This window comes from Leucoraja erinacea, chromosome 8 (genome assembly GCF_028641065.1).
Source record: "Leucoraja erinacea ecotype New England chromosome 8, Leri_hhj_1, whole genome shotgun sequence".
NCBI lineage: Eukaryota > Metazoa > Chordata > Chondrichthyes > Rajiformes > Rajidae > Leucoraja > Leucoraja erinaceus.
In genome coordinates, this window is record NC_073384.1 from 36,774,747 (window position 1) to 36,797,032 (window position 22,286).

A 22,286-nucleotide genomic window follows, 5' to 3' on the forward strand; every position below is an offset into this window, starting at 1 on the left:
GTGTGCCTCTGGGTGTGGGATTTATACCAGCTCGTTCCTGCAGTCTAAAATGGTTTGCTGAGCATTTGGGCATAGCTTTAGAGTGAAAGGGGCATAGGCATGACTAGCAGAATAGAATTAAGGGACAGAAAGGGGCATGAGGACTTCTTTACTCAAAGGTAGCGGTGTGGAATGAGCTTCCAATGTGGAGATGGGTATCAATTGGTTGGTATGGATGAGAAGGGAAAGAGGGTTACTAGTGCAGGATGGGACTAAGGGAAAAAACGTTCGGCACGGACTTGTAGGGCCGAAATGGCCTGTTTCCGTGCTGTAATTGTTATATGTTATATGGTTTAAAGGAGATGGGACTAATGTAGATGGGACACGTTGGTCGGTATGGGCAAGTGGGTCTAGTGTAGATGGGGCATGTTGGTCGGTATGGGTAAGGTGGGACTAGTGTAGATGGGACACGTTGGTCGGCATGGGCAAGTTGGGGCTCTTGCAGATGGGGCATGTTGGTCGTTGGTAGGCAAGTTAGGACAAGCGTAGATGGGGCATCTTGGTCAGCATGGGCAAGGGATCAAAGAACCTTTTTTCCATACTCTGTGAGATGTGCGGGGCAATTTATTTTAACACAGGGTGGTGTGTGCTTGGAATGCATTGGCTGGGGAAATGGTGCAGGCAGATACAATAGTGATGTTTAGGAGGCTTTTAGATAGGCACATGGATATGCAGGTAATGGAGGGATATGGATCATTTACAGGCAGAGGAGATTAGTTGAACTTGGCATGATGTTTGGGATGGACATTAGAGTAATAGTCATAGTCATACAGCGCGGAAGCAAGCTCTTCAACACAACTTGCATACACCGACCAATATGCCCCATCTACACTGGTCCCACCTGCCCACGCCTGATCCATAATCCCCCAAACCCATCCCATCCATGTACCTGTCCAAATGAATGAATGAATTATACCTTATTATCGCATGTGACGTGTCACGGTAAAACTCTTTGTTTTGTATGCCATACACAAAGTATACAAAGAGTCGCCACGTATAGGACGCTGACATAGTTACAAAGTATTCAGTGTCGTCCCAATTGGGTCTCTCTTTGTTCTCTCAGTGGCCCCCCATGCCGGGTCCCTCTTTGTTTGCCGCTGATCCCCAACACCAGTTTGTTCTGGGTGGCGAGTACTCGACCGACCTCCAGCACCCACCGCGGGGCCCGTCTGACCTCCGGCACCACCAAGCAGATGCGAAGGACCCCAGGACACAAAGTTTAAGCAGGAGTCCTTTAAATAATCTTAATATTTGCCCATTAATGTACGTCAACGTTAAATTGCCCGGTCATAATCACATTGATTCTGGTACTCGATCTAGTACCAAGTACTTGATTGCTTGAATGCCTGTGAAAGGTGAAGGTCATATTGAAACTATCCTGTGCTCTGGCTCATCTTCCAGCCCTCGTCCGTTCCCATCCATGCCCTTTCCGCCTGATTCTCTCACTCTCTGTTAAATGTGATGATACTTCCTCCTCCGGCAGCTCGTTGCATACACCCACCACTCTTTGAGTGGAAAAAACTAATTACCCCATGGGTTTCACTGAAATCTTTCCCCTTAAACCTATGTCCTGTTGTGGGGCATTGTGGTCCGAAGGACATGTTCCCATGCTGTACTGTTTTATCTTCAGTACAGCAAGGATTTACACCTACTTCGAGCAGCTTGAACTCTTAACCCAGTGCGCAATATTTAGTAAACCTTTGTACAATTACACAACACCAATGACCTTCATAGTTGTAATAACACGCAGGAGACACACCTGCCTGAAAACCCCTCCTGGAACGCACTCTCTCACATCTCACCAGCAATTGATTCACCTTATTAGTCATGTTGTAATTAACAGTTCAAAGATTTTCTTCTCAAACTGAAACCACTTAATAGGCTTCTTCTTCTACGGGGAATTCTAATTTAATCCCCAGATTGCCACTCCATAATTTTTTTTTTAAAATCTGAAGTTAACTCTTACCTTGGTTTTGAACTTGGTGCCTCCATTCTCTTTCTCTCTTGCATGTCAAAATCACTGTCACGTTTGGCTCATACCCCTCTAAATCTTTCCTGTCTATGTACCTGCTAAATGTATTTTAAGTGTTGTTATAACACCTGCCTCAACTACCTCTTCTAGCAGCTTATTCCATACACCCACCACCCTCCAATTCTATTAGTTCCTGTTCAATCTTTCCCCTCTCACCTTGAACCTTTGTCCTCTGGTTTGTGATTCTTCTACTCTGGGTAAAAGACTAGGCTTTCACCTCTATCTTTTCCCCACATGATTTTATCCACCTCAATAAGATCGCCCTTCATCCTCCTGCGCTCCAGGGCACTCTGTTTATGTTCAGAACTGTCAGAGTCAGCTTCTATTTGCTTTAACATGGTTGGAGCCTACTCTTTTGTGAAACACTGGCATTTTATCACTTTTACTGCTAATGGTATGACATGATTTTCTTTTCCCTCCTGTCTATTGCGTTGACTCTTAGAGAATCCAAATTGGTTGCTAGATACAGAGTGGATAATCTTGCGATAATGATATTGTTTACATGAGCCAAATAAGTGGCGTCATCCATTTAACACCACATTCAGATAGTTACTTAAGGACGTCAGAATGGAAGGAATGTCTGGAAGCACTTCTCCGTGCCTGCATATAACTGTGAATGTGGAAAAACTGGAAGAACTAGGAAGTTTGCTGTAATAAGAAGGAACTGCAGATGCTGTTTCATACCAAAGATAGAAACAGAGTATTGGACTAACTCAGCGGGACAGGCAGCATCTCTGGAGAAAATGGATAGGTGCCATTTCGGGTCGGGACACTTCTTCAGACTGAAAGTGGCAAGGTGGGGAAGAACTAGAGGCAAGAAAAGACCAGGATAACAAAAGACCTCGGGAAGGGTGGTTCCCTGATAGGCCATTTGGCAAATTGTTGGCTAGGTAATGTGTGATCCCAAGAAGGATAAATAGTTGCAGATTGTGAAACTGGTTAAACCACAAGGGTGGAGGAAAGGGGGGAGGAAGAGAAGGGGAGAGAGAGGGGAAAGTTTGTAGAAGTTGGAGGTACTATCGCAATGTTTAAGAAACAACTTGCCTACACTGACCAACATGCGCCAACAACACCAGTCCCACCTGCCTGACCCGAAAAGTCACCAATCTATGTTTTCCAGTGAAGCTGCGTGACCCATTGAGTTACTCAAGCACTTTGTGGAGTCTGAAGAAGAACCTGACCTAAAATGTTGCACATCCATGTTCTCCAGAGATGCTGCCCAGTCTGCTGAGTTACTCCAGCACCTTGTTTGTTTGAGTGCATGTGATTGCAGGTACTGGTTCATTCGAGACGACTGCTCAGGCTTTGAGTTCCAGTTACTGATCTTCACTGGCCACGAGGCTGAGCTGATGCTCCATCTGCTTGATCGCCGATCACTTGCGCTCGTTCTGCCAAGGCCTGCTGGATCTCCCGGTTGCCAACCATCTTAACTACGCTTCCCATTCCCACACTGACCATTGTGTCCAGGGCCGCCTCCATTGCCAGAGTGAGGCCACATGTAATCTGGAGGAACAGCACCTCATCTTCCACTTGGGTAGCTTATAACTATGGTGTGGAAATTGTATTCTCCAACTTTAGGTAACCTCTAGCACCACCTTCCTTTTCTTCCCTTCCCTTTCTTCCACGCCCCCCCCCCCTTTTCTTCCTCCTTCCCCCTTCCCTGTGTCCCACCTGCACTCACACCTATTTCTCCCCTCTCCCTTCCCTCCACCTACATTTCTTCCTCTGGCTTCACAATTCGCAACTCTTTAATCCTGCAGAATCACACATTTTTTCTTCTCTTTCCAACCCTCTGCCCCTTTTCCTTTGTTCTCCTATTGCCTGCCATGCTTTGTCCTGAAGAAGGGTCTCGACCCGAAACGTCACTCATTCCTTCTCTCCAGAGACGCTGCTTGTCCCGCTGAGTTACTTCACCATTTTGTGTCTACCTTCGATTTAAACCAGCATCTGCAGTTCTTTCCTACATGCTTTGCCCTGGCCCTCCTCTCTTCCAGCTTTCTTTCCCCACCCCTTACAATCAGTCTGAAGAAGGGTCCCGACCTGAAACGTCACCTATCCACGTTTTTCAGAGATGCTGCTGCCTGAGTTACTCCAACATGTTGTCGTCTTTGGCTTGACCTCATTGGTTTCCTTGTCCAATTACTTTCAGGTGGCCTTATGTACTTGAATGAAGCTACGCTCCTGAACAACATCCGAGTACGTTACAGCAAGGACAAGATCTACGTAAGTCCCAACTCAATTCTCAGCTCTTCCTGTGCTACAGATTTCCTAATGCTGTCGGAAGGATGTCATTCAGCTGGAAAGAGTGCAGAGAAGATTTTTGAGGATGCTGCCAGGACTTTAGCTCCTGAGCTATAGGGAGAGGTTGGATTGGCTTGGACATTATTCCTTCCAGTGCAGGAGGATGAGGGGTGATTTTAGAAGTGGATAAAATCATGAGGGGAATAGTTAGGGAAAATATACAGAGACTTTTACCCAGTGTAGGTGAATCAAAACCAGAGGACATAGGGTTAAGGTGAGCGGGGAAAGATTTAATAGGAACCTGAGGGGTCGGAAGGTGGTGAGTATATTCAATGATACTTTGTTTTCACATGTACTTACATACAGTGAAATTCTTTTTTTGCATACAACCCCGTAAAATCATACAATCATAGTCACCACATTTCTGGCGCCAATAAAATTACAGAATGTATGGAACGAGGAGGTGGTTGAGGCAGATTCTATAACGGCAAGTAAAAGCACCCGGGCAGGTACATGGATAGGAAGGGTTTAGAGAGCTGAGGGCCACACACAACAGTTTTTCAGTATACCTTAAATTGCAGAGTTGTAGATGTAGCCCAGTCCATAACACCGACCAGAAGCCCCACCATTGACTCCACCTACACTTCACGCTGCCTCGAAAAAGCAGCCAACATAATCAAAGACTTGTCCCAGCCCAGTCAAGTCAAGTCAACGTTATTTGTCACATACACATACAAGATGTACAGTGAAATGAAAGTGGCAATGCTTGCGGGATTCTTCCTGCTCCTGTCTGGCAGAAGATACAGATGCTTGAAAGCGCGCTTCACCAGACTCAGGAACAGCTTCTTGCAGCTGTTAAGGGCCTGTCCCACTTTCACGACCTAATTCACAACCTTTTTTACTCGTGGACATTTTTCATCAGGCTAGAAAAAACGCCCCGACCTACTTGGTGCCACGAGTACCTACGACTAGCATCACGGCCTGCTATGACCCCCTACGACCTCGTGACGACCATGCTGCGAGTATGTCAAGGGTAAACTCGGCAGAGGTCGTGAAAGTGGGACAGGCCCTTTATCATGCTTCCGAATGGTCTTTCCATAAGCTAGGGTACTGTCCAATTCACCTCAACTCCATTGCGGACATTTGACTTTGTCTATGGAACTGGTGTGCTATAATGCTTGGAGCCTCAGTGGAGTTGCTACCTTACAGCACTTGAGACCCAGGTTTGATCTTGTATCTGTACAGAGGGTGCTATCTGTACAGGGTTTGTACGTTCTCCTTTTGACCATGTGGGTTTTCTCCGGGTGTTCCGGCTTCCTCCCACATTCCACAGACCTGCAGGTTGTAGGTTAATTGGTCTCTGTAAATTGTCCCTAGTGTATAGGATAGAACTAGTCCACAGGTGATTGCTGGTCAGCGTGGACTGGGCTGAAGTGTCTGTTTCCACGATGTATCTCTAAACTAAATTAATGAGAATTATATTCTGCTATCTGTACCTTCCCCTATGCTCTACCCATTATACTTGAGTTTAACTTGATTATATTTATATTTATCGTATTTTCTGATTTGAAGATAGAATAAAACTTTTCACTGTACCTCGGTACAGGGGATAAAAATGAACCAAAGCCTAAATATCGGCTTTGGAAAACTAATGGTGAAATGTCACTGACTGCATGGATGGGTTGCTCACGTGCTCTGGGTGTTGCCAGGGAGTGGCATTTCCTCCCAGTTTTATCTTAAACATGTTGTTTGTTTTCATTTTTGCATAGGTGGGTGTGAAGTGAATCCAGTTGGGTGTGATTTGAATCTTGTGCTTTATGTGTTTTCATTCTATGATTTGGCTACAGTATTGCAGGATCTACACGTGGCTCAACTTGCCATTGAGTTTGCAATAGAACATATAACACGCTACAGCACAGGAACAGGCCCTTCGGCCCAGAGTGTCCATGCCAAGCACACAGACAGTTTAAACCTGACTTCCATCCAACACAATTTGAGGGTGACACAGTGGTGCAGCGGTAGAGTTGCTGCCTTACAGCACCAGAGGCACTGGCTTGATCCTGACTATGAGAGCTGTCTGTACGGAGATTTATGTTCTCCCTGCGACCACATGGATTTTTTTTTCCCAGTGCTAGTCAACCATGATGGCAGAGAAGTACCACTAGAAGAATGCCGTTTGAAGTTAAAGAACCGCTCATGTGGAGTAGTATTGGTAGCAGTTGACAGTAGAGGCACTGATCTGTTATCAAAGTGAAGTGCTGGCGAGCAATGAAATGACTCCATTTTCTCACTGCTTCAATAATTGCTGTAGCTTCCTTTTTGACGGGTGGGTAGTGCAATTCACTACCTTGGAGAGTATGAGACATGAAAGCCACTGGTTGTCCTCCTTGATTTAATGTTGCTGATACTGCTAAATCAGAGGCATCACATTCAACAACAAAGGGGAGATCCTCATCGATGGCGTATAATGTCGCAGATTCCAATTGTTTCTTCAGAGAAGTAAAGGCACCAATTGCGGTAGAATCAAGGGGGAAAGATTTTGCTCTATCAAAGGTTGAATTTTGTCAGAAGAATTTGGTGTCCATTTAGCATAATATGCAAACATACCAAGAACCCTTCGTAGAGAGTTTAATGTTGCTGGAACAGGTATCTCTTGGAGTGGCCGGAGTCTTTCTGTATCAGGCTTGATTATATCATTTCCAACCCAATAACCAAGAATATTAATTGATGACACTGATGTTATTGACTTAGCCTCATTTAATGTTAGATTTTTAGAATGTACAACTTCTAAAAACCGTTGTACATTTTCGTCATGTTCAGCTTGGTCTTTTCTGCAATAGTTATATTATCAAGATAAAGGAAAGTATCTTTAAAGTTTTCCTGTTCAACAAGTTTGTCCATCTCTCTCTGACAAACAGCCACGCCATTAGTTACCCCAAAAGGAACTCTGCAGTAGTGGTATAATTTCACATTTGCTTCAAACGCAGTGTATTTCTTCTCTGATTCCTTCAAAGGAATTTGGTTGTAAGCACATTTTAGGTAAAAAGTAGAGAATATCTTATAATTAGCTATTGTATTGATAATCTCTTCTATATGAGGTAATGGATATGCATCAAGCTCCGTGAACTGGTTTATAGTTTGAGAGTAATCAATGCAGAGTCTCTTTCTATGTCTCTCCAAGTGGTCCTTAACCACGACAACTTGTGCCCTCCAAGGGGAAGAGCTGGGTTCTATGATACCTTCTCGTAAAAGATTAGTTACTTCTGTGTTGATAAAGTTTCTGTCATCTTTACTAAAATGTCTTGATTTTGTAGCAATTGGCTTGCACTTAGAGGATAAATTAATGAATAATGAAGGACATTCAACAGATGCAGCAGAAAAAACACACAATACTGGTGGCTTTGACAATACAAGATCAGGAATAGTTCCTTCATACATTATTTGAAGTGATCGGTGCTGTTTCTGAAAATCCTGACCTAGAATTATATCGCTACACAAATTTTTCAAAATACATCGAAATACATATACGTCATAAGAGACAGAGCTTATTAATGTCCTGAATTTGTCTGGTGCATTGTCGTCACCCTCATCAAAGAAGTTATTTAGTGTACAAAGCCAGTGCTTCCATTCCTTTGCACCAGTAGGTGAGTTGGGATCCAGATCCAAGCGTTGTGGTTTCAATAGTTTCTCCATCTCGATGTCACACTGCTTAACTTCTGAGATTGAGTTGCTTAAATTGTTGTGAGGCAAATTAAACTTTAACACTACTGGTAATTTACTTAAACTTTATTAAGCTTTAAGCACCTCATTTCTGTAATACATAACTTCAAAGCATCTGGAAAATATCGCTGATTCCACAGGCCTCGCTGGCCCGAGACCCCGCACATGCACACACTCTGGAAAGGCCTCCCTATCTCTCTGCTTGTCCTGCTGAGTTACTCCAGCATTTTGTGTCTATCTTTTGTAGGTTAATTGGGTTTAGTAAGTTGTAAAAATATGTCCCCTAGTGTGTAGGGCAGTGTTAGTGTATGGGGTGATCGTTGGTCGGTGTGGACTCGTTGGGCCTATTTCCATGCTGTATCTCTAAAGTAAAGTAAAGTAAACCAGCACACAACAGGTTTGTAAACAACACACTTGTTGTGTTCGCTTACTGGGAATTCACTTTGGCAGTTTTATAATTGCTCGATTAGTAACAGCTATTATCATCTGCCCTCTCTTTCTATCGAAGACAGGATGTATTCATCTTTTAATTCATTCCTTTTCAGGAAGGTCTCATTAAAATTTCTTGTTCTGCTATCATGTTGCTTAATTAGTTCCTTTGAAATCACTGGGTTGTCCTTTCATGTAGCTGGAGAGTAGAATGACTACAGTTTGGGAGGTACTGCCCTCTACTGGGATGTGCAGTTAGATCAGCCCAGAGTACAGGCACCAGCCAGCTCCTTTTTATCTCCATGGATGGACCTTTCATGGAATAATGCAGCACAGGAATAGGCCCTTCAGCCCACAATGTCTGAAAGAGGTGGCTTTACAGATTGTGGAGGCATCAGTAGTGATCTTTTAAGCTTCACTAGAGTCAGGAATGGACACCCAGAAGACTGGAAAATTGCGGATGTTCGAGATGGGAGGATGGCAAATGAGGGGAAACTATAGCCCGATAACGGTTAAAACAATAAAGTAAATAACGGTTAGCCTGACTTTGGTGGTTGGTTAGATTTTAGTCCATTATAAAGGATGGGGTTTCCAAGTACTTAAAATCACATATGTTCATGTTATAGGAGCAGAATTAGGCCAAATAATCATGCCTGATCTATCTTTCCCTCTCAACCTCATTCTCCTGCCTTCTCCCCATAAACACTGACACCCTTACTTATCAACTATCTGTCAATCTGCGTCTTAAAAATACCCATTGGCTTGGCCTCCACAGTTGCCTGTGACAATGAATTCCACAGATTCATGATCCATGTGGTAAAGTCAGCATGGTTTTGTGAAGGGGAAGATTTCGCCTGACAAATCTCTTAGAATTCTTTGAGAAAGTAAATAGGAGGATAGACAAAGGAGTGATGGTGGATGTGGTTTACCTGGATTTTCAAAAGGCCTTTAATAAAGTGCTGCATGTGAGGCTGCTAAACAAGATGAGAGCCCATGGTGTGAAGAGGAATTTCTTCAGTCACAGGATGGCGGATCTGTGGAATTCATTGTCACAGACAGCTGTGGAAGCCAAGTCATTGGGTATTTGTAAAATGGAGATTTGTAGGAATGAACTGCAGATGCTGGTTTACACTGAAGATAGACACAAAATACTGGAGTAACTCAGTGGGACAGGCGGCATCTCTGGATAGAAGGAATGGGTAGCGAGACCCTTATTCAGACTGACAAAGTGGAGATTGACAGTTTCTTGATTAGTACGAGCGTCAAAGGTTCAGGGGAGAAGGCAGGAGAATGGGGTTGTGAGCGAAAAATAGATCAGCCATGATTGAATGGCGGAGTAGACGTGATGGGCTGAATGGCCTAATTCTGCTTCTATAACTTATTAATTTATTATCTGTGCTGAACATGATGCCGATCAACTCTTATGTACCTGCCTATCCTCCATTCCAGGCACATCCATATCTTCGTCCCTTTACAATGGTGAGACCAAGCATAGTCTCAGCGACTGTTTCGCTGAACACTTGCGCTTGGTCCACCAAGGCCCCCACCCCCGTATCTGACACCCTTTAGTCTCCTTTTTATATCTAGCCTTTGTCCACCTATCTGCCAATCAACCCCTCCCTCATCTGTATTCACCTATCACTTGCCAGACTGTCCTGGCCCCAGCCTTCACCCCATCTGTCTGAAGAAGGGTCCCAATCTGAAATGGCACCTCTCCATGTTCTCCCAAGATGCAAAGGGGTTATGGGGAGAAGGCAGGAGAATGGTGTTGAGCCATGATTGAATGGCGAAGTAGACTTGATGGACCGAATGGCCAAATTCTGCTCCTATAATTTATGCTGCATGTTCCTTTGTGTTCTAAGCTGGATCCCAGCATCTGCAGTTCCTTGTGCCTCCATTTCTTCATCCCTCTTATGTTCCACACTATACAATTCCATTATCCCCCTTTCGGCCCATATCCCTCAATCTCTCCAATCCATGCTCCTGTCCAAGTGCAGCACAGTGGTGCAGCAGTAGAGTTGCTGCCTTGCCATGCCAGTGACCCAGACCCAGAGACAGACTACGGGTGCTGTCGGAGAGGAATAGATCAGGTAATTGCACAGTCTTTTGTTCAGAGTTGGGGAATTGAGAACCAGAGGACATCAGTTTAAGGTGAGGGGGAGAGGATTTAATGGGAACCTGAGGGGTAACTTTTTTACACAAAGTGTGTTGGGTGTATGGAATGAGTTGCCAGAGGAGCTAGTATGACACTATGACTTTGGTGAGCCTGTACCTGAGTGAATCTTCAACTTTGTTCATGTGCTTGTTCCTGTGCTTCCATTTCAGACTTACGTCGCTAACATCCTGATAGCCATCAACCCCTACTTTGACATACCTAAACTCTACTCATCCGATTCCATTCAGAAGTACAAAGGGAAGTCCTTGGGCACTCTTCCACCGCACGTCTTTGCCATCGGTGAGTCGTTTTGTCTATCCCTGCTAAACACGTGTAGGAAGGAACTCAGATGCTGGTGTTTAAACAGAAGATAGACACAAAAAGCTGGAGTATTGTCAGAGTGAGGCCAAACGCAAATTGGAGGAACAGCACTTCATATCTCGATTGGGCAACTTGCGACCCAGTGTTATTAATATTGATTTCTCTAACTTTAAGTCACCCTTGCATCCTCTCTCCATTCGTCCCTCGCCCTAGTTGTCGTACTAGTTTCACTGTCATCCTGTTGAGTTTCGCTGTCTGTATAACTTGTTCACACCTATCCAAGAGCCAACAGACTATTATGAGGCCGACCTTTCCTTGATCATTGTCCCTTTTTGCATATATTTCATTCATTTGTTCTATATCTCTCCTTATCACCATCTATATCTCTCATTTCCCTTTCCCCTGACTCAGTCTGAAGAAGGGTATTGACCTGAAATGTCACCTATTCCTTTTCTTCAGAGATGCTGCCTGAGCCACTGAGTAGCTCCAGATTTTTTGTGTCTATCTCCTGCTAAACACGCCTCTAGTTTGTGCTGCATATTCAGGTTGTTTTAATTTTTAAAGATGCAGCATGGAAACAGGCTCTTCGGCCTACCAAATCCACACCGACCATCGTTCACCAGTTCACACTTGTTCTATGTTGCCCAATATGTCATTCACTCCCTACATACTAGGGACAATTTTGCAAAGGTCAGTTAAACTACAAACCCACACAGGGCGGTGCAACAGTAGAGTTGCTGCCTAATAGCACCAGAGATCCGGGTTCGATCCTGACTATGGGTGCTATCTGTACGGAGTTTGTACGTTCTCCACGTGTTTGCATGGGTTTTCTCCAGATGTTCCAGTTTCTTCCCACACTTCAAAGAAGTACAGGTTTGTAAGTTAATTGGCTTTGGTAAAAAATTGTGAATTGTCCCCAGTGTGTGGGATGGCGTTAGTGTTCGGGGTGATTGCTGGTCGGCGTTCCACACTGCAAATCTCGTCGAAAATAAGGTCTGCGGGTTGTGGAAGCATTTGTGTCCATGCTGCATCTCTAAACTCAACTCTCAAAACCTCTCCTATCCACGTACCTGTCCAAATGTCTTAACAAATATTTAAATTTTGCACTTTAACGTGTTAGTTTTAAGATACAGCGCAGAAACAGGTCCTTAGGCCCACTGTGTCCAGGACGACCAGTGGTCATCCCGTACACTAGCATTATCCTACACACTAGGGTCAATTTACAATCTTTACTTAAGCCAATTAACCTATAAACTTGTACGTCTTCGGAGTGTGGGAGAAAACCGGAGCACCCGAGGAAGCGTACAATGGTCACAATGGTCAAACTCCATACAGACAGCACCCGTAGTCAGGATCAAACCCGGGTCTCTGGTACTGTAAGGCAGCAACTCCACTGCTGCACCATCTTGAGTATTATAATAAATTTGAACACTGAGTTTATGCAGCGAGAAATACTCGGGCCGTCTGGGCCTCAGATCTGCCCTTACACCAGCCATGTCCACTCAGGTCCATCAGGTCTCGAGTCCCTCCCCAGCTACTCTCTGACAATGAGAGAGACAGATGCCAGACATTTGAACAGTCAGCTGCCAGATTGCCAGTGCATGCAACACCAAAGCTGAACAAACCAGGATAAATTTATAGGTGTGGGAAGAAACTGCAGATGCTGGTTTACACCGTAGATGGACACAAAATGCTGGAGTATCTCAGTGGGTCATGCAGCATCTCTGTAGAAAAGGAATAGGTGTGTTTTGGGGGTCTGAAGAAGGTTCTCGACCCAAAATGTCACCATTTCCTTTCTCCAGAGACGCTGCCTGACCCGCTGAGTTAATCTAGCATTTTGTCTATCTTCAGGATTAATTCATATATTTTTACAGTGAAAGGTCTTAAAAGTTTGAGTGCGTTGTTTTTACTCTGCAATTGATCTGTGAAGCTATTGAGTACTCTGATGTAAAATGAAATAATTTCAAATGATATTGGCCTTTAAAATGAGTCTGGGAACACATTTAAGAGATGAGTTATTCTTCCGTTGAATTCTCTTAAAATAAGATATCATCACAACGTTTAAGAAAAATTAAAAAAAGGTGCATGGATAGGATAGGTTTAGAGGAATATGGGCCAAACGCAGGCAGGTGGGACAAGTGTAGATGAGGGCATGATCGTTGGTATGGGCGAGTTGGGCCGAAGGGTCTATGCTGTATGACTCTCTGGCTCCAAAAATCTACCCGTGTGTAGAGAATATATTCTTTTTGACCTGTCTTTACTCAGTTTAGAGGCTGAATCTCACAATGTCGGTCATGGTTACATATTTCTAACTGTTTTCAATCTTGACTTGCAGCTGACAAAACTTACCGTGATATGAAGGTACACAAACTAAGCCAGTCTATCATTGTATCAGGAGAATCGGGTGCTGGGAAAACAGAAAACACCAAGTTTGTCCTTCGGTATGTATGGATCTTGCAGCAGTTATGACTGCACACTCCTGCTTTAGTTTCTACAGGTGTACCTCATGCTGAACTCTCCCCCCGCCATCATTCTTTCCAGCTTCCTCCCACACCCTTTGCCATCCCTTGTTCTCCCTGGATGACCCTTGCCCCTCCATCCCTTTCATTCCCACTCTGTCTTGTTGCCAAGTCCCCTTTCTTTGCATTAGTACCTCATCATTGAACATAGAACAGGACAGCACAGGAACATGCCCTTCAGCCCACAATGTCCCTGCCAAACATGGTACCTGCCTGTATGTGCTCCATAGGCCTCTGTTCCCTGCATATTTGTGTGCCTAGCTAAAAGCCTCTTAAACGTCACAATCGTATATGCCTCCTCCACCACCCCTGGCAGCGCGTTCCGGGCACTCGGCACTTTCCATGTAATAAAAACTTGCCCTGCACATCTCCTTTAAACTTTTCCCATCTCACCTTAAAGCTATACCCTCTAGTCTTTGACCTTTCCGCCTTTGATTAAAGATTCTGACTGTCTACCCTAACTACCCTACTACTGACACCTCTCATAATATTATATACTTCTATCAGGTCTCCCCTCATCCTCCAGAGAAAACCATCCAGGTTTTTCCAACCTCTCCTTGTAGCTAATACTTTCCAAATCCAGATGGAATTCAGGTATAAATACAATACAATACAATACAATTTATTAGTCATTTGAACCCCATTGAGGTTCAAACAAAATGTTGTTTCTGCAGTCATACACACAAGAAAGAACCAAGACACAACACAATTTACACAAACATCCATCACAGCGCATCTCCTCCTCGCTGTGATGGAAGGCAAAGACTTATCTCTCCTCTGCACTCCCCATTCCCCTCCCGATGTCAGAGTCAAATCTCTTCTGTATCGTAGTCTTGTTTTGTTGGGAGGGAGATATCAAGTCAGAGGAGCAGAATTAGGCCATTAGGCCCATTGAATCTACTACGCCCTTCAATCATGGCTGATCTATCTTACCCTCTCAGCTCCATTCTCCTGCCTTCTTCCCATAACCACCGACAACCTGACGAAGGTTTGCAGAGACTGTTCATGCTTTGCTCTTCCCACCCCCGGATATCATCATGCCGGCCAAGATTAACTTTGCTCCCCATCCATTCTCCAGGTACTTGACGGAATCGTATGGGACAAGCCAAGACATCGACGAGAGGATTGTGGAAGGTAAGCGGTCCGAGGAGGCAGTGCTTGCACGTGCATGCATGGAGGCTTGCACACCCCCAGACATCTGCTGCCCCTCACATACACATGTGCATGCATACGTGGACCATTGCGACCTCCCCAGTGCAAGGTGGGTCAATTGCATGCTGCAACGCAGCCCAGGCATTCCGTCAAGCAGAGGCATGCACTCTTGGTTGGTCATATGCATGTGTGTACACAACTCATACTCACGCATTCTGCGAAATTGTACTCAGCACTGTTTTAAATGAAACCAGTTTTTCTGTGTTATTGCAACAGTGAGGAAGCTCTCATATAAATGAAAGATGGAAAGTTCTGTTCATGTTCGAGATCCTTCAAGGTAGCAGGCCAGATGGTTAAAAAGGCATGGCTGAGGCATTGAAAATAAAATCCTGGACTCGAACTATATCGCTGGAACTGGAGCATTACAGTACTGTAGCAGAGCAACGTAGCAGTAGAATTCCTGGCTCACAGCGCTAAAGACCTGAGTTTGATTCTGACTACGGGCGCTGTCTGTTCGGAGTTTGTACGTGGTGGCCGTTGTGCACGTGCACGTGGGTTTTCCTGGGACCACGTGGGTTTTCTCCGGGTGCTCCGGTTTTCTCCCACATTGCAACAATGTGCAGGTTTGTAAGTTAACTGGCTTCTGTAAAAAAAATGTTTTAATGTCCCCTGTGAGTAGGATAGAACTAGTGTACAGGTGATCACAGGTCAGCGTGGACTCGGTGGGTGAAGGGCCTGTTTCCATGCTGTATCTGTAAAACTAAACGTTAATTACCCTCTGTAAAATTGCCTGTAATGTGTAGGGAGTGGATGAGGAAGTTGAATAACATGAAACTAGTATGAACAGGTGATCGATGCTTGGCATGGTCCCGGTGGGCCGAAGGACCTGTTTCCGTGCTGTATCTCTAAAACTACAACAATCTCACATGAAGGAGGACGTGAGGTCTACCTTTGCTGTAAATCACTATGGTTTTGGCTCTCTTTATCCACGCGTTCTTGTGTTATTATAAGCATCGTGTTACTAAAGGGCGGCACAATGGCGCAACGGCCGAGTTGCTAACACAGCGCCAGAGACCCGGGTTTGATCCTGACTGCGGATACCGTGTGTATGGAGTTTGTACCTTCTCCCTGTGACCGCATGGGTTTTCTCTGGGTGTTCCGGTTTTCTCCCACACTCCAAATACAATGGGCTATTATGGGCTCCACCCTTCCTTGGCCATCTGTTGCCGGTCCTGCTTTGTTCTGGCCTTTTCTTACCTCCAGTTCCCTCCCCTCTACATTCAGTCTGAAGAAGGGTCCCGAAATGTTGCCCATCCTTTTTCTCCAGAGATGCTGCCTGACCTGCTGAGTTACACCAGCCCTTTGTGTCTATTTTCAGGTTTGTAGGTTTATTGGCTTTGGTGAAAATTGTAAATTATCCCTTGTGTGTAGGATAGTGGCAGTGTACGGGGGTGATCACTGGTCGGCACGGTCTTGGTGGGCAAACTCTCCACGACTGTCCTCTTCTATAGATAGACACAAAATGCTAGAGTAACTCAGCGGGACAGCATCTCTGGATAGAAGGAATGGGTGATGTTTCGGGTCGAGACCCTTCTTCAGACTCCTCTCCTCTCCTGTCCTCTGCAACTTTTCTCACCTGAGGTGGATTAACGTAATCAATTATTTCCAAAACAGCCAATCCCTTACTCGAAGCCTTTGGAAATGCCAAAACTGTGCGTAACAATAACAGTAGTCGGTTTGGAAAGTTTGTGGAGATCCATTTCAACGAGAAGGTAATTTAAAAAAAAAGTTGTATTTGACTTTTGTTTCTAAAAATGTTCCACATTGCCAGTTCCGACAGTGTACCCACGCATTTTCCTTTTGCCATGTTCCCCCCGCACAGAACGCAGTCGTCGGAGGGTTTGTCTCCCACTACCTGTTGGAAAAATCCCGCATCTGTATGCAGAGCAAAGAAGAACGAAATTACCACATCTTTTACAGGCTGTGTGCGGGTGCTCCCGAAGAGATTAGGCAAAAGTTTCACTTGATCTCCCCTGATAATTTCCGGGTGAGTTCCATGTCATGGTTCTTCAAGGCCAAACCTGTACTTCTCTTTTCCAACAAAGGGGTTGCTGTAAGGAATCTTTCCCTTCACTCTTGGAATGGATAAAGGACTTCGTCAGTAACTGGGTTCATAGCTAGCCTTTCTCATTGTTTGTTCTCCTCTCTCCTTCTGCTACTGAAGAATGACTTGACCTCAAATATTATATTTGGCACTCGGCACCGTCTCTGGTTTAGCAGCAAAGGTGTTGCTAAGAGCATAGACTCTAAGCGGCACCGTGTTAGATTTGCTGCCTCACAGCGCCAGAAAAAAATGGGTTTGATCCTGACTAATGGTGCTGTCTGTACAAAGTTTGTACATTCTGCCTGTGACCGTGTGGACCGACCGGTTGCTCCAGTTCCTTCCAACATCCCAAAGATTTAGAGCAGGTTTGGAGGTTAATTGGCTACTGTAAATTGTCCCTAGTGTGTAGGATAGAACTAGTGTACTGGTGAGCGTGGTCGGCGTGGCCTCGAAGGGCCGAAGGGCATGTTTCCAGGCTGTATCTCTAAACTAAACTAGAGGCTGGAAAGAGAGAGGTAGCATCTTGGTCTGGTCTTTTTAGTTCCTTGTTCTCCAGTTCTAAAAGTCTGAAACAAGTGGTTTCTGCAGATGCAAGAAACTGCAGATGCTCGTTCGGAAAAAAAAAAGACGCAAAGTACTGGAGTAACTCAGTGGGCTGGGCAGCAGTTCTGGAGAATGTGGATAAGTAATGTTTCCAGTCGGGATTCTCCAATTCTAGGTAACTAACCTACAAACAACTCGCCCACCTTCTCCCTCCCTTTCCCGCACCCAGCCTTATCCCTCTGCTCCACCTCGACACACATTTCTCTCCTCCCCCTCTCATTCTATGTCTATTCCTTTCTCTGGCTTCACAATTCGCCTCTTCTCGCCTTATCTGACACCTTTTGTTTTATCATCTTTGGCCTCTGTCCAACCATCTGCCTATCACCCCCCCCCCCCCCCCCCCCCCCCCCCCCCCCCATCTGTATCCACTCATCACTTGCCACCCTTTGTGCTGCCCCTTCTCTCTTCCCCCCCTCCCCTCCCCTTTACAATCAATCTGAAGAAGGGTCCTGACCCAAAACATCACCAATTAATTTTCTCTGGAGATGCTGCCTGACCCACTAAGTTACTCCAGGACTGTGTGTCTTTATTATTTAGTATTCTGGATCTAAAAGTCAGCACCATGCAGTTTCTGCAGATAATTGATCAATGTGATTATTTTGCCACATTCGTAATCTGTTGAAAACCACATGTATATGTGGAAGGGAGTTGTATGGTGATTTGGATGTTGGTCATTGTGTATTATTTGGGAAGTCATTCTTCAGAGCAAATGCACTCAAGCAAGATTGTTATCTTCGCACATAATTGTATTGTTACATTGCTATTGATGGATGATGGAATGCATATCTGAGAAGCCCTCTCATTAAGTGTCAGGTCAATGACCAAAGTCTGGACATGAATATAATTCAACATCTCCAAAGGTCTCTCCCAAAGTTTGTGTTGGGATAACACTCCTCGCTGTAAAATACCTGGGGAGGTGGAGTTGCTCCAATGTATAATTACGTAACTCCAATATATAATTTGTAGCCTTACCAACTAGTGGCACAAGGGCTCAGCTGGTAGAGCTGCTGCCTCACAGATCCAGAGACCAGGGTTTGATCCCGTCTTACAGTTCTGCCTGTGTGGAGTTTGCATGTTTTCCCTGTGACCGTGTGGATTTCATCCAGGTGCTCTGGTTTCCTCCCACACTCTAAAGACATGCGGACTCGTAGGTTAATTGGCCTCTGTAAATTGCCCCTGGCGTGTAGGAATTAACTAGTATATGGGGTGATTGGTGACCTGTTTCCTCACTATCTCTGAACTAAAATAAACAAATTTATCAATAACAATTTGTACCTTCATTGAGACAATGCTGAAATCTTGAGCAAAATAGAAAATGCTGGAGTAACTAGGTCGTCAGGCTGCATCTTTGTAGAACATGGATATGTGATATTTCGGATTGGCATTGTCCAATTCCAGGTAACTAATCTACAAACAACCCCACCTTCCCTACCCCACCCCCTCCTTTTTCCATCTGCACTCTCTCTGTGCTTCACCTGGACTCATGCCCATTGCTCCCGTTCCCCTCCCCTTCTACTTTAGCATCTCAAATTCCTTCCTCTAGCATCTCAAATTTTACTTCTTCTATCCTTTATCTCACACCTTTTCTCCTTTCATCTTTGGACTTTAACCATTTGCCGATCAACCATCATCCCAATGATGCGTATCCAACTATCACTGACCAGGCTTTGTCCTGTTCCTCCTCTCGCCCCACCAACCTCCCCACTACAATCAGTCTGAAGAAGGGTGTCGACCCGATTCCTTCTCTCCAGAGATGCTGCCTATCCCGCTGAGTTACCCCAGCATATTGTGTCTACCTTTGATTTAAATCAGCATCTGCAGTTCAAAGTCAAAGTCAATTTCATTCGTCGCTTGCACCCGAAGGTGCAGTGAAATGAACTTGCCAGCAGCGATACACTTAAAAAGAACACACAATACACAATAGAATTTAACACAAACATCCACCACAGCATTCCTCACTGTGGCAGAAGGCAACAAAGTTCAGTCAGTCATCATGCTTGACCCGTTGAGTTACTCCAGCACTTTATGGTTTTTTTTTATCCACAGCAATTATGATGACCTAAAGTTTGAGACTGGAATTTATTAATTGGCTCTTTAAATATTTTTGGTTTGATTACTGCCTGATAGAAATGTACTGAGGAGATGGCTTCTTGGATCTGAACCATTCGAATTCAAAGAGATAGATTGTAACAAGAAATTGGGACTTTGCAAGGAATTGCAACAGTAAGACTGGGTTATTCTGGTTATTTAATTTGTGATTGTCACCGATGGTAAAAGGAATTGAAGTTCCAAATCCACCCAACTCCCCAAGCCAAGCCCCATGGTGATGGGTGAACTCTGATACTCTGAACCAAAGAGCCATCGTTTTCTCTGGAGCGTCGGACGTTGAGTCATTAATACTATATGCCAAATTGGAGGTCGTCCTTTTTATCAGAATGCTGCCTGGATTTGTGGGATTCAGCTACAAGGAGGTTGGATAAACTTGAATTGTTTTCTCTGGAATGTTTGGAGTTGAGGGGAGACTTGATAGAAGTACATAAAAATTGTGAGTGGTAAAGACAGGGTAGGAATGTCCAGGGTAGAAATTTCCAACACTAGAGAACTTAACGATAAAACTTTATTCATCCCTGGAGGGGAACTAGTGTGCCGACAATCACAAGACACAACAAGGTTCACAAAAACTTGAAATTAAAATTAAATTAGAAGTGAGAAAAAAAGAAAAAGACAAGCGATAAAGGGAATGGGGGAATGTGTAACGGAAGTGTGGGGGGCAAGTTTTTATTACAGAGTGGTGGGTGACTGAAAGTCATTGCCAGGGGTGGTGGTGGAGGCAGATACAATAGTGGCGTTTAAGGCTTTTCGATTGGCACATGAAAATGCAGGGAATAGAGGCATATGGATCATGTACAGGCAGATAAGATCAGTTTAACTCGGCATCATGTTGTTCCTGTACTGTTCTTTGTTCTATTTATGGGAATGATCCCAGGAATGATTGGATTAACGTATGATGAGCCTTTGACAGCACTGGGCTGGAGTTTAGACGTTTGAGGGGAGACTTCATTGAAACTTACTGAATAGTGAAAGAGTGAATGTGGTCAGGATGTTTCCCACTAGTGGGAGAGTCTAGGACCAGAGGCCATAGCCTCAGAATAAAAGGACGTAGCTTTAGTAAGGCGATGAGGAGGAATGTCTTTAGTCAGAGGGTGGTGAAGCTGTTGAATTCATTGCCACAGACAAATGTTGAGGCCATTGGGTATTTTTAAGGCACAGATTGACAGTGTATTGATTGGTAAGGGTGCTAGGGGTTATTGGGAGAAGGCAGGAGAATGGGGTTGATGGATCAGCCATGATTGTATGGTGGAGTAGACTGGATGGACAGAATGGCCCAATTCTGTACATATCACTTGTGAAATTATGTTCTAAAACATAATCCTGTCGCTGGGATTTTTATCAATCAATCAATCAATCAACCTTTATTGTCACCTTGCAAGCAACAGTTGTTACAGTGCAAAATGAAAAGACGTTTCCCAGTGAATAGCGGAGCATCGCACATGAAATTTAAACACTTCACACATTTGCAGCACAAGGGGGCAGTGTTGGTGAGGTTTCAGCAAGCCAGAGTAGCCTATGGAACAGGGAGACTGCAGACGCTGGAATCATGAGATAAGAACAAAGTGCTGGAGGAACTCAGTGGGTCAGGCAGCATTGTGGAGGGGAATGGATAGATGGTGTTTGGGGTCGAGATCCAGAGACTGAGTCTTTAATTGTAGTCCCTAGGATAGTTTCCGTCTGGGGTCATTTCCTGTCAGCAGCTTCATGCAGAATGCATCCCCCCCAACATCTGGGAAAAGGCAGGAGCCTCTGTCTGTCTTCCGCGGCACTGTAGTGCAGCGGTAGACTTGCTGCCTTATAGCGCCAGAGACCCAGGGTTCGATTCTGACCATAGGTGCTGTCTGTCTGACCGTGACCTGCATGAGTTTTCTCTGGCATCTTCCGTTTTCTCCCACACTCCAAAGACGTACAGGTTTGTAGGCTAATTTGCTTGGTATAATTATAAATTTCAAGTGCGCTCTCGTCATTTTGGTTGTATTAAAGTGCCGGAACACCAGTTGTTGGTAAATCGATGGACCTGAACCTATCTACAAGTCCCTGTCCTATCAGGCTCCACCATCACTTGTGGCAGTGTGTTCCAGGCACACACCACTCTGTGAAAAAAAAGAGTTGTTCCATACCTCTCCTTTTCCTTTACCTTTCTAACCTTAAAGCTATACCCTCTAGTCTTTGACATTTAAATCGGTGTTATAGAATGTAGAGCAGTACAGCAGAGGACCAGGCCCTTCAGCCCACAATGGCTGTGCAGAGCATGATGCCGTTAAACAAATCCCCTCTGCCTGCTTGTGATCCATATCTCTCCATTCCCTGCATATCATGTGCTTATTTAAAAGCCTATGAGAATAAACTAGACAACGTTCTTTGGACTGTAGTTGATCAATTTCCCTCTGTGCTCTGCTCTCCTCCCCCATCCCACAGATGTGTGGGTTTATACGTTCATTGGCCTCTGTACATTTTTCCCCTAGTATGGATGCAAAAGTGGGATAACATAGAACTAGTGTGAATGGGTGATCGATGATTGGCGCGGGTTCGATGGGCCGAAGGGCCTGTTTCCATGCTGTACCTTTCAATTAAAAATATTCATGGTGGGGGCTGGGGATGCATGAAGACAAGATGCCCATCGTGAAAATGAGGTGATGTTGGCTAAGGAATGGGAAGTTCTCAAAATGGTGGAGAGCATGCAAGGTGTCACAGATGTAGGAAAGGGAGATATGATAGCATTGAGGAGATAGGTTGAGTAGGTCGAGCAGACAGAAACATTGGGTCTACCAACATGAGATGAACAGATCAGATGGTCTCTTGCCCAGAGTAGGGAAATCGAGAGCCAGAGGACATAGGTTTAAGGTGAGGGGTGAAAGA

At 44.7% G+C, this 22,286-nt stretch overlaps 1 protein-coding gene across 1 annotated transcript in view; it reads left to right on the top strand.

Annotated features, from left to right (window-relative positions):
• The window catches only part of myo6a (myosin VIa), a 173,374-nt gene that overhangs the window by 80,800 nt on the left and 70,288 nt on the right, over positions 1-22,286 (top strand). Inside the window, 6 exon segments of the mRNA XM_055639474.1 lie at positions 4,221-4,294; positions 10,787-10,916; positions 13,273-13,378; positions 14,535-14,590; positions 16,283-16,380; positions 16,491-16,655. Of these exon segments, the coding sequence (XP_055495449.1) occupies positions 4,221-4,294; positions 10,787-10,916; positions 13,273-13,378; positions 14,535-14,590; positions 16,283-16,380; positions 16,491-16,655 (629 nt within the window).